This window comes from Rhagoletis pomonella, unplaced genomic scaffold (assembly GCF_013731165.1).
Source record: "Rhagoletis pomonella isolate Grant_MI unplaced genomic scaffold, Rhpom_1.0 Rhpom_scaffold_00007, whole genome shotgun sequence".
NCBI lineage: Eukaryota > Metazoa > Arthropoda > Insecta > Diptera > Tephritidae > Rhagoletis > Rhagoletis pomonella.
Genome location: NW_023458561.1, coordinates 51,100,392 through 51,112,554, shown reverse-complemented (window position 1 = coordinate 51,112,554; position 12,163 = coordinate 51,100,392). Strand labels below are relative to the sequence as shown.

General features: G+C 35.6%; 1 protein-coding gene across 1 annotated transcript in view; it reads right to left on the bottom strand.

The window, feature by feature from the left end:
- Positions 1-4,569: 4,569 nt before the first annotated feature.
- Positions 4,570-12,163, bottom strand: part of LOC118743025 — a gene marked incomplete in the record, with an annotated part of 63,042 nt that continues 55,448 nt past the window's right edge. Inside the window, 6 exon segments of the mRNA XM_036475491.1 lie at positions 4,570-5,014; positions 5,697-5,794; positions 5,879-5,990; positions 6,071-6,222; positions 6,308-6,829; positions 6,919-6,990. Coding sequence (XP_036331384.1) covers positions 4,832-5,014; positions 5,697-5,794; positions 5,879-5,990; positions 6,071-6,222; positions 6,308-6,829; positions 6,919-6,990 — 1,139 coding nt within the window.

The following is a 12,163-nucleotide window of genomic DNA, read 5'->3' as shown; positions in this document are numbered from 1 at the left end:
TCGAGTATGTACTTGTATTTACTCGTATCGTTTCATCCCTACACCAGGATATTAAGCAATGCTTTGAGCAAATCGCCAACGGTTCTGGTGTTGATTCCAGTTTTTATAGTGATATGGATAGTCAAACGATGGGTAGACAAGGCAGCGACCGTACAAGAAAAAAGTCAGCGATTTAAAAATAGAGAAATATTTACAGCTATAAGGGGATCCTTTGATTTGGTGGGAGCATAATTGCAAAGAATTTTCCAAACTTAATTCACTGGCGATTGAGTATTTTTTTTGCGCACCACCTTCCTCAGTAAACTCAGAAAGAGTGTTTAGTGCATCGGGTAGCATTTATTTAAAAATAGAAATAGGTTATTGCCCGATAATTCAGGAATGCTTCTTTTTCTAATGAAAGGTATACAAATTCTTAACTGTAATTACTAATTAGATACTATAAAAAAAATAAAATCCTGAACTAAATTTTTAAATTGAATCTTCTATAATCGAAATCCAGAAATCCGGTGGGATTCTATCCAGTATCCGATTGGATATTCGGATAACAGGAAAGCGACCGAATAAAACGGATTCCAGATATCTACCGGATACTCGGCACATCCCTAATTACTACTAATCCAAATACGAGTAATTTTGTACGTACATATTGCATTTGATTTTCTTTCACCTGAAAACCACACTTAATTTTAGTAGTTTAATTTCATTTTTAGCTTTCATTTACCACTAACTGTAAGCATTATCCAAACGCGAAACATTACATAGCTACTTATATAGTACTTACATCTACTCATAGCACTACCACATTTCATCAGACTATCAGCTGTTTTTTTTCTAGTTTATTTTATTTATAACTTATAAACACTTCAACCGGCGCCTTTACTACTACAGACACACAAACTACTAATACTCGTATATTTGGTATACAAATAAAAAACTTTAAGTCATCTCTCAAAGTAAAACCTATCCTTAACAACTATTTTTTTCTTCTTTAATCGCAGCACTATCGGGCCTCAGCACTTACCAGTAAATATGTAATGATTTATTTATTGATAAACTTGAAAAAATAAATGTGTGTGGGAATATCTGAAGCAAACACTTTCGCTTAGCACGGTAGTAACTGTTATAATTTTGTTATATATTTTGTTATAAATTTTGTTATATATATATACATATGTATTTGTATTTAAGTATTCTACTCATATCTTTCGATATTCGCTACTACATCAGCCTCCTTGTTGTTAGCTTTTTCCTGCATCGTACATGTTTTTCTAGCTGCTTGTTGTTGCCAACCATTTGGGCGATGTGCTTTAAGACTAGAGTATATATTTCGAGACTTTTCTTGGTAATATACTTATAAAATTTAAGTGATTGATGCCAACGTTTTAAGTGCTTATTTTGCTGCTGGCCAGGGTACTTAAACAGTGTAATATATTAACTATAAATAATTGAGTACTCTTTAAGTAAAATTGTCTTTACTTATATACTTGGTAAGTAGTTAAGAGGCTTTTCAAAACTAAAAAAAAAAAATATGGTTAGAAAACAGCAAATTATATGTTTAAATAACTTTTTCTATACTTACTTTATTTCAGTCAGCAACGACTTTCAGTCTCTAAAGTACTTGCTTCAAGTGCACTTTCAGAGTTTCTTGTTTGGACAAGAGCGGTTGACTCCTGGCTCCTCGAAGCGTAGGTTACCAAATAGTTGAAACTCTTAGCAGATATGGCTACATATTAAGCTAAATAGGTTGGGACATGGTGAGCACACTTAAGTCAAAAAAGACCTATTATTTTAACCTTCACACCTTCACGCCATCTAAAGGCTGTTAGAACTGCTACATATTTGGTGGTAAAATAAGATTTTCAGCTCCCTTATACCGTACTCAGGTCTCTGATGTTCTATAGTACTGGGTTGGTAAGATTAAACTGGCACTCAAGTCTAAGGAAATTACCCCGTGAGTCTTCTCTTATTTTGTGCGCGTATACTGTCTATCATTTTGCTACATTTTCGTAAAGGTATAAAAACGTCGTCGAAATTGTATTACATGGATGTTTCAGGTACCGGACACTGAAATTATTTCTGCTGCCATGCTTCGTGAGCATGAAATCAATCATCCCAGGGCAGCAATCATGTGAAGATCATAGTCATGAGATACTTCCCACAGGAAGGGGAAATTTCTAGTTTGAAATGGTAAATGGTGTACTTGGACGACCCCTCCGGGACGGCCGAGCATTCTGACAGCCGAGCTGATATTAAATCTTTAAAACCTAACGGAATAAACGTCTAATGTTCCCATATAATGAGGAATCGGTCTCAACCTGTTTGTATAAAAATCTACTTGACATTTGTACGGGTCCCTGGGCATAGGGACATTCCTGGCAAATGCATAGCTGACGAGCTGGCAAGGAGAGTAATGCAAATATCCGAAGCCAATTCTGCACAAGCTTCGGGCATACCTTTATCCTCCTGCAAACAAGGTTTAAAGGCTGAACTCATTAAAATGAAAAACACCCAATGGATGTATGATTAAGGGTATTCACTTGAAATACCAGAATGCTTAATGGGAATGAGGCTCAACCCGACTAGTAGACGTTCTCGAGAACACTAAGCTACCGAAGTGCAAACATACCATTGCAAAGGTGAGGGGATGCAAAACAAAGAATCCCCTGCCGCCATCATCAAGCACGCAGTCCGCGCACTCGAGTCTCGGTCCTCACGTGAGGACTTCTTTAGACCAATAGAAATGTCAGTCTTGAAATTTATCAGAGAATCCATCTTGCTTGCCTGAGTGATACCTTGCTCACTCCATATGTCGCTTATAATTTTTTCCCTAATATAAGCAACGATCCCTTATGCACTTCCAATAGCTGTACAAGATGTGCAACTCCATACATAAATATAGAGTGGATTGAATTAAACTATCAGTGGTAGCGGAAGATGACGAAAACCTTGGAAAGCATTCGGCCTCAGTTGGCATTTTTAATTGGCATTGACACAACAGAGAAACGAAAAACTTGATATTCGTAATCAATTAAAATCCGGTTACTTCTACTAGGACTTGCCGTCTTCCCTCAATGGGCGGTCTTCCCCTAAGGCTTTCTGATAGGGTGGCGTTTTGGGCTTGATCCTTGACAACAAGCTTTGCTGGAGCTCTAAGGTAGATGAAAAAATCAAGAAGGATTTGTTGCTCACTAATGTAACGTCTTTCTATTCCGACAGCCAGCAGCCACCAAAGCTCTTGGCTCTCTGATGGTGCTATCGATAACGGTGAGGGATTGCTTGACCACCCTATATACCGCATCGGATTGTTATACTATTAAGTTTATTTGGGTCAAACCTAGCTAGCAATACAGCTGGCAATACAAGGAATGCTTGAAGAGCTGTTTCCGGCCAGAGCTGGTCTGAGTGCTCCCTTGACCTCGTGTGGTGTACTCCTGGACAGATGGGCGTTTGGTTTGGAATGCAATTGAAGGCGGTCCAGGGAGCTTTTGGGACTAATTGGGGTACACTTCTCGCTAGTTGTGAGAGTTTTGACTGGCTATTGCGTGATTGGCTTAGTGTCATCAATGACCCAACTGCATGGAGGTTGGTGAGGTGAAATCATCTCAACGCCTACCGCTCTGGTGCCCTACTTTTACGAATCTCAAGTTTGATCACCTTGGGTCACACTTCACCCACGGAAGCGACCTCCTAACATAGCCATATCAAACGTATTAATTGACATTCTTGTATATTTGAAAAATTTGTAAATGGTGAAACTCTCCAAATTTCATGAATTTGATCCATAACCACCAATAAGATGTAAGCGAAATTTGCTTCAAAATTTTTTTTTTCATGTAGAAATGCATCTACGTACTCTAGGAATATTTCTGCATCAAAAAGAAAATTTTTCAAAAAAATTTCGCTTATATCTTTTACGGGTAAAGATCGTATTGCTATTTTTCTTTTCTTGGAATTTTATGTGCAGAAAAAGGTTTTAATTTCAAAGTAATTCTCCATCTGAAGACAAATCCATTTTAATAGTGTTACATCGTATTCATCTCCACTTGCCAGCTTGCCCACAACGCAAGCAATTCGTTTTCGGCTTTATCATCAATTCATTCAATTCATCTTCGGCTTCGCTTCAGCTCTGTCTGCAGCCAAAGTTCTTCTCTAATAGCGTGTAGTCCTATTGCATAGAAGGGCTCGGAGGGCCCTGTAGATAAATATTTAAACACAATTTTGTGTACGCAAATTATGGTTTAATTTTATTTGCTACAATTTCGCTACTTTATTACCCCTAAGAGTAAATATATATCTGTAATATTTTTAATTTAATTATATATTTAATTCTTAATAAATTTATTAATAACATTTTACTTTTTCGGTACTTTTAACGCCGTTTTAAATATTCAAACAAATTTTCGTTATAATTTCCACTTACAATTTGACACAAATTTACGGTTTCCTTTACTACATAAAAAATTTTGCTATTCCTGCATATTTGTAGTATACATATAGCATCATACAGATAGCATCATATATTATTTAAGAAATTTTTTTAATTATTCTTTTTTTTTAACTTGAATTTTGCTTTACCTAGAACGTTTTTTATGTTTCTTTTTTGTAAAATTTTAAGCTTTACCTACATACATACGTATGTTTGCATGTGTATTCAACGCGCATTATACACCGCCTCGCATGTCATTTAACAGATATGTATTTATATTGTACTCAACTTACTACATTACTTATGTAGATATATAAAACAACTATTAACTATTTAGAATTTCAATAAGCCACTTTTTTGTAAAAAAAAAAAACAAACACCTCGCATACTCCACAGCATTTCCACTTAACGGTTCTCCTCCTCTTCCTCTTGCAAACGCAATATATCGGCTTTATTCATAAAATAATAAGTTGGCTGACGTCCTTTCAGATCTTTAGTTGTACGCTTGGCTCCTTTTTGTATGAGTATGCGATTTAAACTTTCCACAATGTTCGTGCCCATGGCATAATGCAACGCAGTGCGTTCGAGCTGCAAATTGGATGAACGTACATATGTATATACATATGTACACTGCCGGCAAAAAGTATTGGCACAGCAAATTTTTGACAATATATGCAACCATTTTTTTTCTAATATTTTTCCGCCAATGTTTTATAAAAGTATGACAAAAAACATAAAAGTTTACGTCTCAAGCTTTGTGCAAAATTTAATTTCATTCCTAAACTTTGTGCAAAACTCACGAAAATTCATCAAATTTGTAAGAATTTTTGTATGCAGATTTGTAGCCCAAACAATTCTATTATAATAAAGTACAAGTTTTAAGTAGCTTTAATTTTTGGCAATTTTTTCACGCAGTCTCTTCCATACAAAAATAATCGAAAATACTTTATATGGAAAAAATGTAAAACACCTTCAACAAAAAAACATCAATGCGATTTTTGACTAACTCCGAACTTGCAGTTTTTTTACTAGAATTTAATATGCTGCCAAACTACATACTCAAAAAAAAATTCCAAAAAAACTGATTAAAAAGTTTTAAATTTGCATGAAAATTCGATTTTCGTGTTTTTTTTTGTAGAATGAAGCATATTTTTATAAGAAATTTGCGGAAAAATATCAGAAAAAAATTGTTGCATATACTGTAAAAAACTTGCCTTGTATCGTAAAAAGAAATTGCCAAAAAAAAAATTATTTCAAAAAGCAAACTTACATTATCACCAATTTTCAGCAACTCTGAACACAGACTCACAAAGTGTTCCACCAGTTCCTCGTTCTCCTTCAAAACGGCTATGTGCAGAGCAGTGCGCCCTTGTGGATCGAAAGCAAAATCAAAACAAAAACATGTATCTCTTCGGTACTTGTCAGCTAATAAAAAGCCAGCTTGTGTCTTACCATAATAGTTTTTGGCTTTCAAGAGCCATTTGCCATTAGGGTCGGCAACTATTTCCTTTGCCCGTCCCACATTGCCATCGCGTATCATTTGATGCAACTCCTCACGCAGTTCCTTGTATTAAAAAGCGAAACAAAGCATACATAAGTGCCAGCTTTCGAAGTGCAACATTAATACCAATATCATTTACTCACCTCCAGTGTACGTAAATTGCGTAGAAAATCAGCAAGCTCCTCATGTCCGCGCTCGGCAGCTATGTCAACAATACTCACTTCATTGTCATCGGTAACATCCACTATATGATCGTAGCCCTCTACAGCGAGTGTCTCAAAAGGCTTAACATCACCTGCAGTGGAGATAAGGTATATGCATGTATTAATATATCTCTTCCGCTATCTATCGCTCTCACTCTCTCTCTCCCTCTCACTTACCAATCACAGCCAACGATAGCACATAACGATCGATATCTTTCGCATTCGATGGCTGATTCGCCTGCAGCGATACATCACGCGCCGTTCGATACAATTCATCGCGATATGTTATATCGATATTCGATTCTTCGATTAGATGCATTAGCGCACCGCGTCGATGGGAACGTGCACAAGCAAAATGCAGCATACTTTGTCCGTGTTCATCGCGGTCATCGAGATTGGCGTGCGTTTCTTCTTCATCTTCCTCATCAACGTTCGGTATATGATCCTCTTCTATGCGATCTTCATCGCCACCATTGTTACCATTGTAAACACCCTGTACAGAACCCATTCCTGTGCGACGCAACAAGGGGGAGTTGGATCTAATTGGCGCTGTCGAGTTGGTCTTGCCACTATTGCTTGCCTCTATGGGATCGCGTTGATGAAGATAATTTTGTAGATAATTAGCAAGGAATGCGACAGGATCTTCGGGTCGCTTATTGGCGATTTCGGTGAGTGCTTTGATGAGTGGGTCAGCTAGATCTGTAAAGCAAAGGAGTGGGAGAGGTGAAGTCGTCTTTAAATGCGCTTCGGCACCACGTTTATATGCATATATCTCTTTAAGAACTCACTGTTAGCCAAATATTTGCCTTGCTCGGTTTTAAAAATAGGATTTAGCTGACTGCTAGCATTTTCAACTTGACCTAAAAATGAATGAAAGTGATTGGTTATAAGAAAACGCGTATGGCTATGGCAAAAGTACATTTTAACTACACAAGAAGTACATATTGTAGAAATTACACTAGGAAAAAGCAAAGTGCTTAATGATGTAAAATTAAAGATGGTGCACAAGTACATAGATACGCATATATTTAAATGAAATATGCTTTATATATGTATGTACATGAGCATATTATTTATATATTTAAAATATCTATAGCAGCACGACAAAAAAAAATTGTTAAAATTCATATGGACACTCAGCTGAAAGTAAAATAAGTGAGCATATGTTCATAAGTACATATGTGGGATTTCATATTTGGACAAATTAACTTCTTTGGCACAGAGTTGGTAACTTCTTAAACATACAACATCATTGCGTAAATAGTATATTAGACTAAATTGTTATACTGAAATAAAAAGACGACGAAAATTGTCGAAAACTATCCAGTGCTGCCAAGTTTTTCTCTTTTAATAAACTATTTAGCCGTGCCGAAATTTTAGGCACTGACACGCAATTTTCGATAGGACTGGACATTTGAAATACGACTTGCACTTGACACCACGACACTCGCAATCAAGCTGATTAAGATTAAAATTAAGATTAACATAAACATTAAGACTAAGACTAAGATTAAGGATAAGATTAGGATTAAGACAAAGACTAAAACTTCGATTGATTATTATATTAGGATTTCAAATTAAAATTAAGATTAAGATAAGGACGAATATTCATTCAACAATTTTATTGAGCTTGAGGCCATTTTTAATGAAAAATTGTATGGAAAAACCACAATTTACATTTTGGTGGAAGTTATAACTGCCATTTGGGAATTCACCACAGACTTCTTCAACTGGGATTCGATCCAACGACCGCAGCTGCCAAAGCCAGTAGTCTTACCACTGAGCTAAGTTCGCCACTTAAGTACGAGTACACCTAAAAGTTAAACATTCTAAAAATTATTACGAATTATTAACAAAGACCAACAAAAACTACAACCGCAGACTACGGGCTTTGGCTGCTGGGGTCTTTGGATTGAATCCCAGTTGAAGAAATCTATTTCGAGTACCTTTAGAGAACCTTCTATTTCCATATTCGAATGGAATACAAAAGTCGAGCTAAGCGAAGGCTATGTTGAGAAACCAAATGCGGTTTTGTCAGAAAAAATCTTCTACTTATTGCAAATTTTTAAATTATAAGTGTTTAATTTTTATAGGAAAAAAACTTTATAACAAACTTTATATTAAACAATTTTATTGAGCTTGAGATCATTTCGAAAAGGTGTCACTTCAACTGGCATGCCTGGCATTTATTCTGCTCTCTTAGTTGCGTGGTTACCCCAATGACTTACTTCATCGAACAATGCAATTTTAACAGAGCATTTCTGCCAACTGCCTTGCAACTGGCCACAGTCGTCTGCAAGACAAAAGTCTGGCAACTGCCTTGAAAGCTCTTTTCTGTCCTTCGAACGAGGAGGTCTTAGCGTTATTCCGGTTGTCTTTTAGTAACAAGTTTTGTACACTTTTGTGAAACTAAACTTGGTTTTCCCTTTAAAACAATAAAAAGTAAAAATTAAATTGAAAAATGAAAAATGAAAACATAAATTTATAAAAAGAAAATTCAAAAATAAGTTTCTAAAACGAAATAAAAAAACTATTTGTCTTTTTAAAGTAATATAATATAGAAGAGAAAAAATAAAACAAGTTCCTAAAAGTTCACTAAATTTGAAATAGAAAGCTATATAATTTACAATTTAAAACAATAAAATGTAAAGAAAAATAAATAAAAAAATTAACCAAACAAAGAAAAATTCAATAAAATACATAAGTTCCTAAAAATTAAATGAAATGAATTAGAAAAATATGTTGCTTTTTAAAACAATAAAATATAAAAAATAAAAGAAGACTAAAGTTAGAAAATAAAAAATAAAAATAAAAGACGATAAAAAATATTTTTCTAAAAATTAAATGCAAAATAAATTTAATTAAATAAAAAAAAGTTAATGAAACAAAGAAAAATAAAATAAAATCAATTCCAAAAAATTATTTAAATTGAAATAATATATATTTTTTTTAGTAAGACAACATAAATTTAAAACAAATTTAACCAAATATAATAATTAAACATACGAAAAAGAAGTGTTCCAAAAAAATAAAAAATTAAAGAAAATAAAGAAAATAAAAAGAAAAAGTAAAAGAGAAAGAAAAAATAAAATTAGTAACTAAAAATTAAATTAAATTAAAAAAATATATTTCAATTTGAAACAATGAAATTTCAAAATTCTGTTGCCCGAGGAGTTGAACCTCAGATCCCCCGAATAGAATGACGTAAATACATACAAGTGTGTTCTGCCAAAAGAGATTTTTACCATGAAAGTTGGCAAGGCTTTTTTGACGACTTTCGTGGCCGAATAAACAAAATCTTTGAAACTTTCTTGTCACTCAATTTTCTTAACTAAATAGCTTTAATTATTGAAACTGCAAAAAGGAAACCACGTTTCTCTGTAGCACAAACATGTTATTTTAAGATCTTTATAAGCAAAATAAACTCGGTAAAAACTTGTATTTCAAATGTATTTATTAGTGTATAGGTATAGGTATAGAGTCAACGAATAAACCGAACTTGCAACTTAAAAAAAAACTAAAGCGTTTAGACAAGGGACATTTTTATGCAATAAAAGGAGATAAAAATTAAACAAAGGACACAGCACGAACAAGTGAACATTCTAACAGTGAAATCTAAAAAAAAATGTACGAACCCGAATTTGTAGCAATCAGAGTTGCACAGCGCAAAATGTCTCACAAGCATGGTGTTTTCAAATCAATTTTATTTGCGTTATAATGATGATCTGCAGCAATGTAACTAACTAAATTTTCATGAATTTTTTAGTTGCATAATTTCGTGTTTTATTCTTTTCGTAGCTATTAATGGTTTTATTGTGTAAAGGCTTTGCTAACGTAATGTTGGTTACGGCTTCAAATTTCTTACATTTTCATAGATGAATGATTTGATATACTAATTTGACGAAATTTCATTTGCTATGACAACTGTAAATTTGGCGTTTATATATTGAACACTAATAGCTAAATTTTAATTAGGCACGTCTCCAGGCCTCTAAATTATATTCTTCGCTTCCCTTCTCTTTTTCCCACTCCTTCAGCGCAATATCACTAATTGCGCTCCACTAAACTATTCTTCTTGCGACGGAATATTTTCACCAGCATTGAGGCGATGTGCTTCGAATTCGTCAACGACATATCCTTCTCCAGCGACACAATATTGGTCACAGCTGTGCAATAGTCTTGAAAGAGCACATACTCAATTACACCCAAACTTTGCATATTCACCAATTGTACTTCCGATTTTGCCGCAAAATTCGTAATCAAGTTGAGTCCGCGCACCGAACAGAGATGCCGCAAGTTGTCCACCTCTTTCATGAGATTCGGCAACTTAATTGTTGTTATAAATTTCAAACCTGTGCCCAGATAAGATGGACGCGCCTGTAGATAACCCAAAAAGTAGCTCTCCTTAAAGTGCAGCTCACGCTCTAGAAAGCGTATGACGCGTCCGACACGTGTGTAAGCGGCGCCCATATTGGCAGCATTCGCCTCACTCGAAGTTGCAATAACGCGTAAGTGTTCCTGACAGTTCAGCCAAAGCGCTAAATTGTTTGCTGAATTGATATAAACGCCACGTCCGTATGGCCAGAGGCTGCCATTGAAAGCCACTGACTCTGCGGCCTGAACGGTATCTGTCGTATCGGGTAGCGGTATCATGAGCCCCAATTTGCTTAGTGTTGCACGTATTTCGGAGTTCTCCTCGAGTATTTCCGTCAACGTATAGTAGCTGCCCGACTCCGTTTCGCCGATCGCATCAACGAATTGATTAGTAAATATTTTACCCATCACCATGCGTTCGGCTTGCTCCACCTGTCCTATGGTCAAGTTTAACGGCAATTCAAATTGTTCCAAGTTACGCGAACACTCTACGCTACAGCGTTGTATCAAATTTGGCTCATCGTCGAAAATAAATGCGGCAGTATTTAGCCGCACGCCATTCTCCATGGGAAAGAAGGCGATACGCGGATGTGGTTTAAAATCTTCATTGACGCTCATGCAATGCATATCCTTGATGAGTGGCACAAGAAATTCCTGAAACACGACAAACACATCGAAGTCTGGTGCAATGATGCCACAATTTATGTCCTCTTCAAGGCGACGAAGTATCGAGGTCTTGCGCATTGCTGGCCAAATAACATCGAAAAGATTGTGATCCAGTCGTGTTTGTCGTAGGCGAATTTTCTCGAAGACGCTTCTCTTCATGAAGCGACTCAAATAGCTTGTGACGGAAAGTTGCATGGTGGAGGCGCTTAAAGGTTTACGATGCGCCAGCGCCGATGCAGCACTGCCACTTAGTATCTTGCTAGACTCCTCGATCACACTGTAGCAGCGATCGAGCGTACGATTGATATCGACATCTTGCAAACGGCGACGTGAGCTGTGTAGATCATCTGGTACTATGATGGGGTTTGTTAGATTCATTGATTGGTTGTTTGAGGTGCGAATATGGTTTTGCAATTGAAAAAGACAGGTAGGAGAAAAAAGAAACAGTGTAACGGCACGTGTGTTGTAGTAGCGTAGGTGAGAGAGAAAAACAAAAAGTATGATAGGTTATTTCTTTATTTTATGGTTTCATAGATTCATAAGCAGGATAATAAGCAAAATAAGCAACAGTTTGTATAAGAAGATCTTCAAAACTTAAATACATAAATATATACATATATTTGCGTAGGACTGCCACAAGAACAAAGCAGTGCTTATAAAAGTGCAAAGTGAAAAAAGTAAGCTGCCGCACTGAAATACTGCATTATTTGGAATTCCGCGAAATGAAGCGAAAAAATAAAATAGTTATAACGGTTTCCCACTAATATTATATGTATGCAAATGTGAAGTTTGTGAGTGACTGTGTGAATATGTTTGTTGGTATTTCACGCTACAATGACTGAATGGATTCCTATCAAATTTGGCACACAGACAGGTGACACCCCGGATTGAGATATAGGGTATATCTTGTAGGGAGTTGTCACCTTTTTTTTTTAATTAAAATCAATGAAATAATAAGTTAAATAAGATATGACAGCATTGTGGGTATCAAAC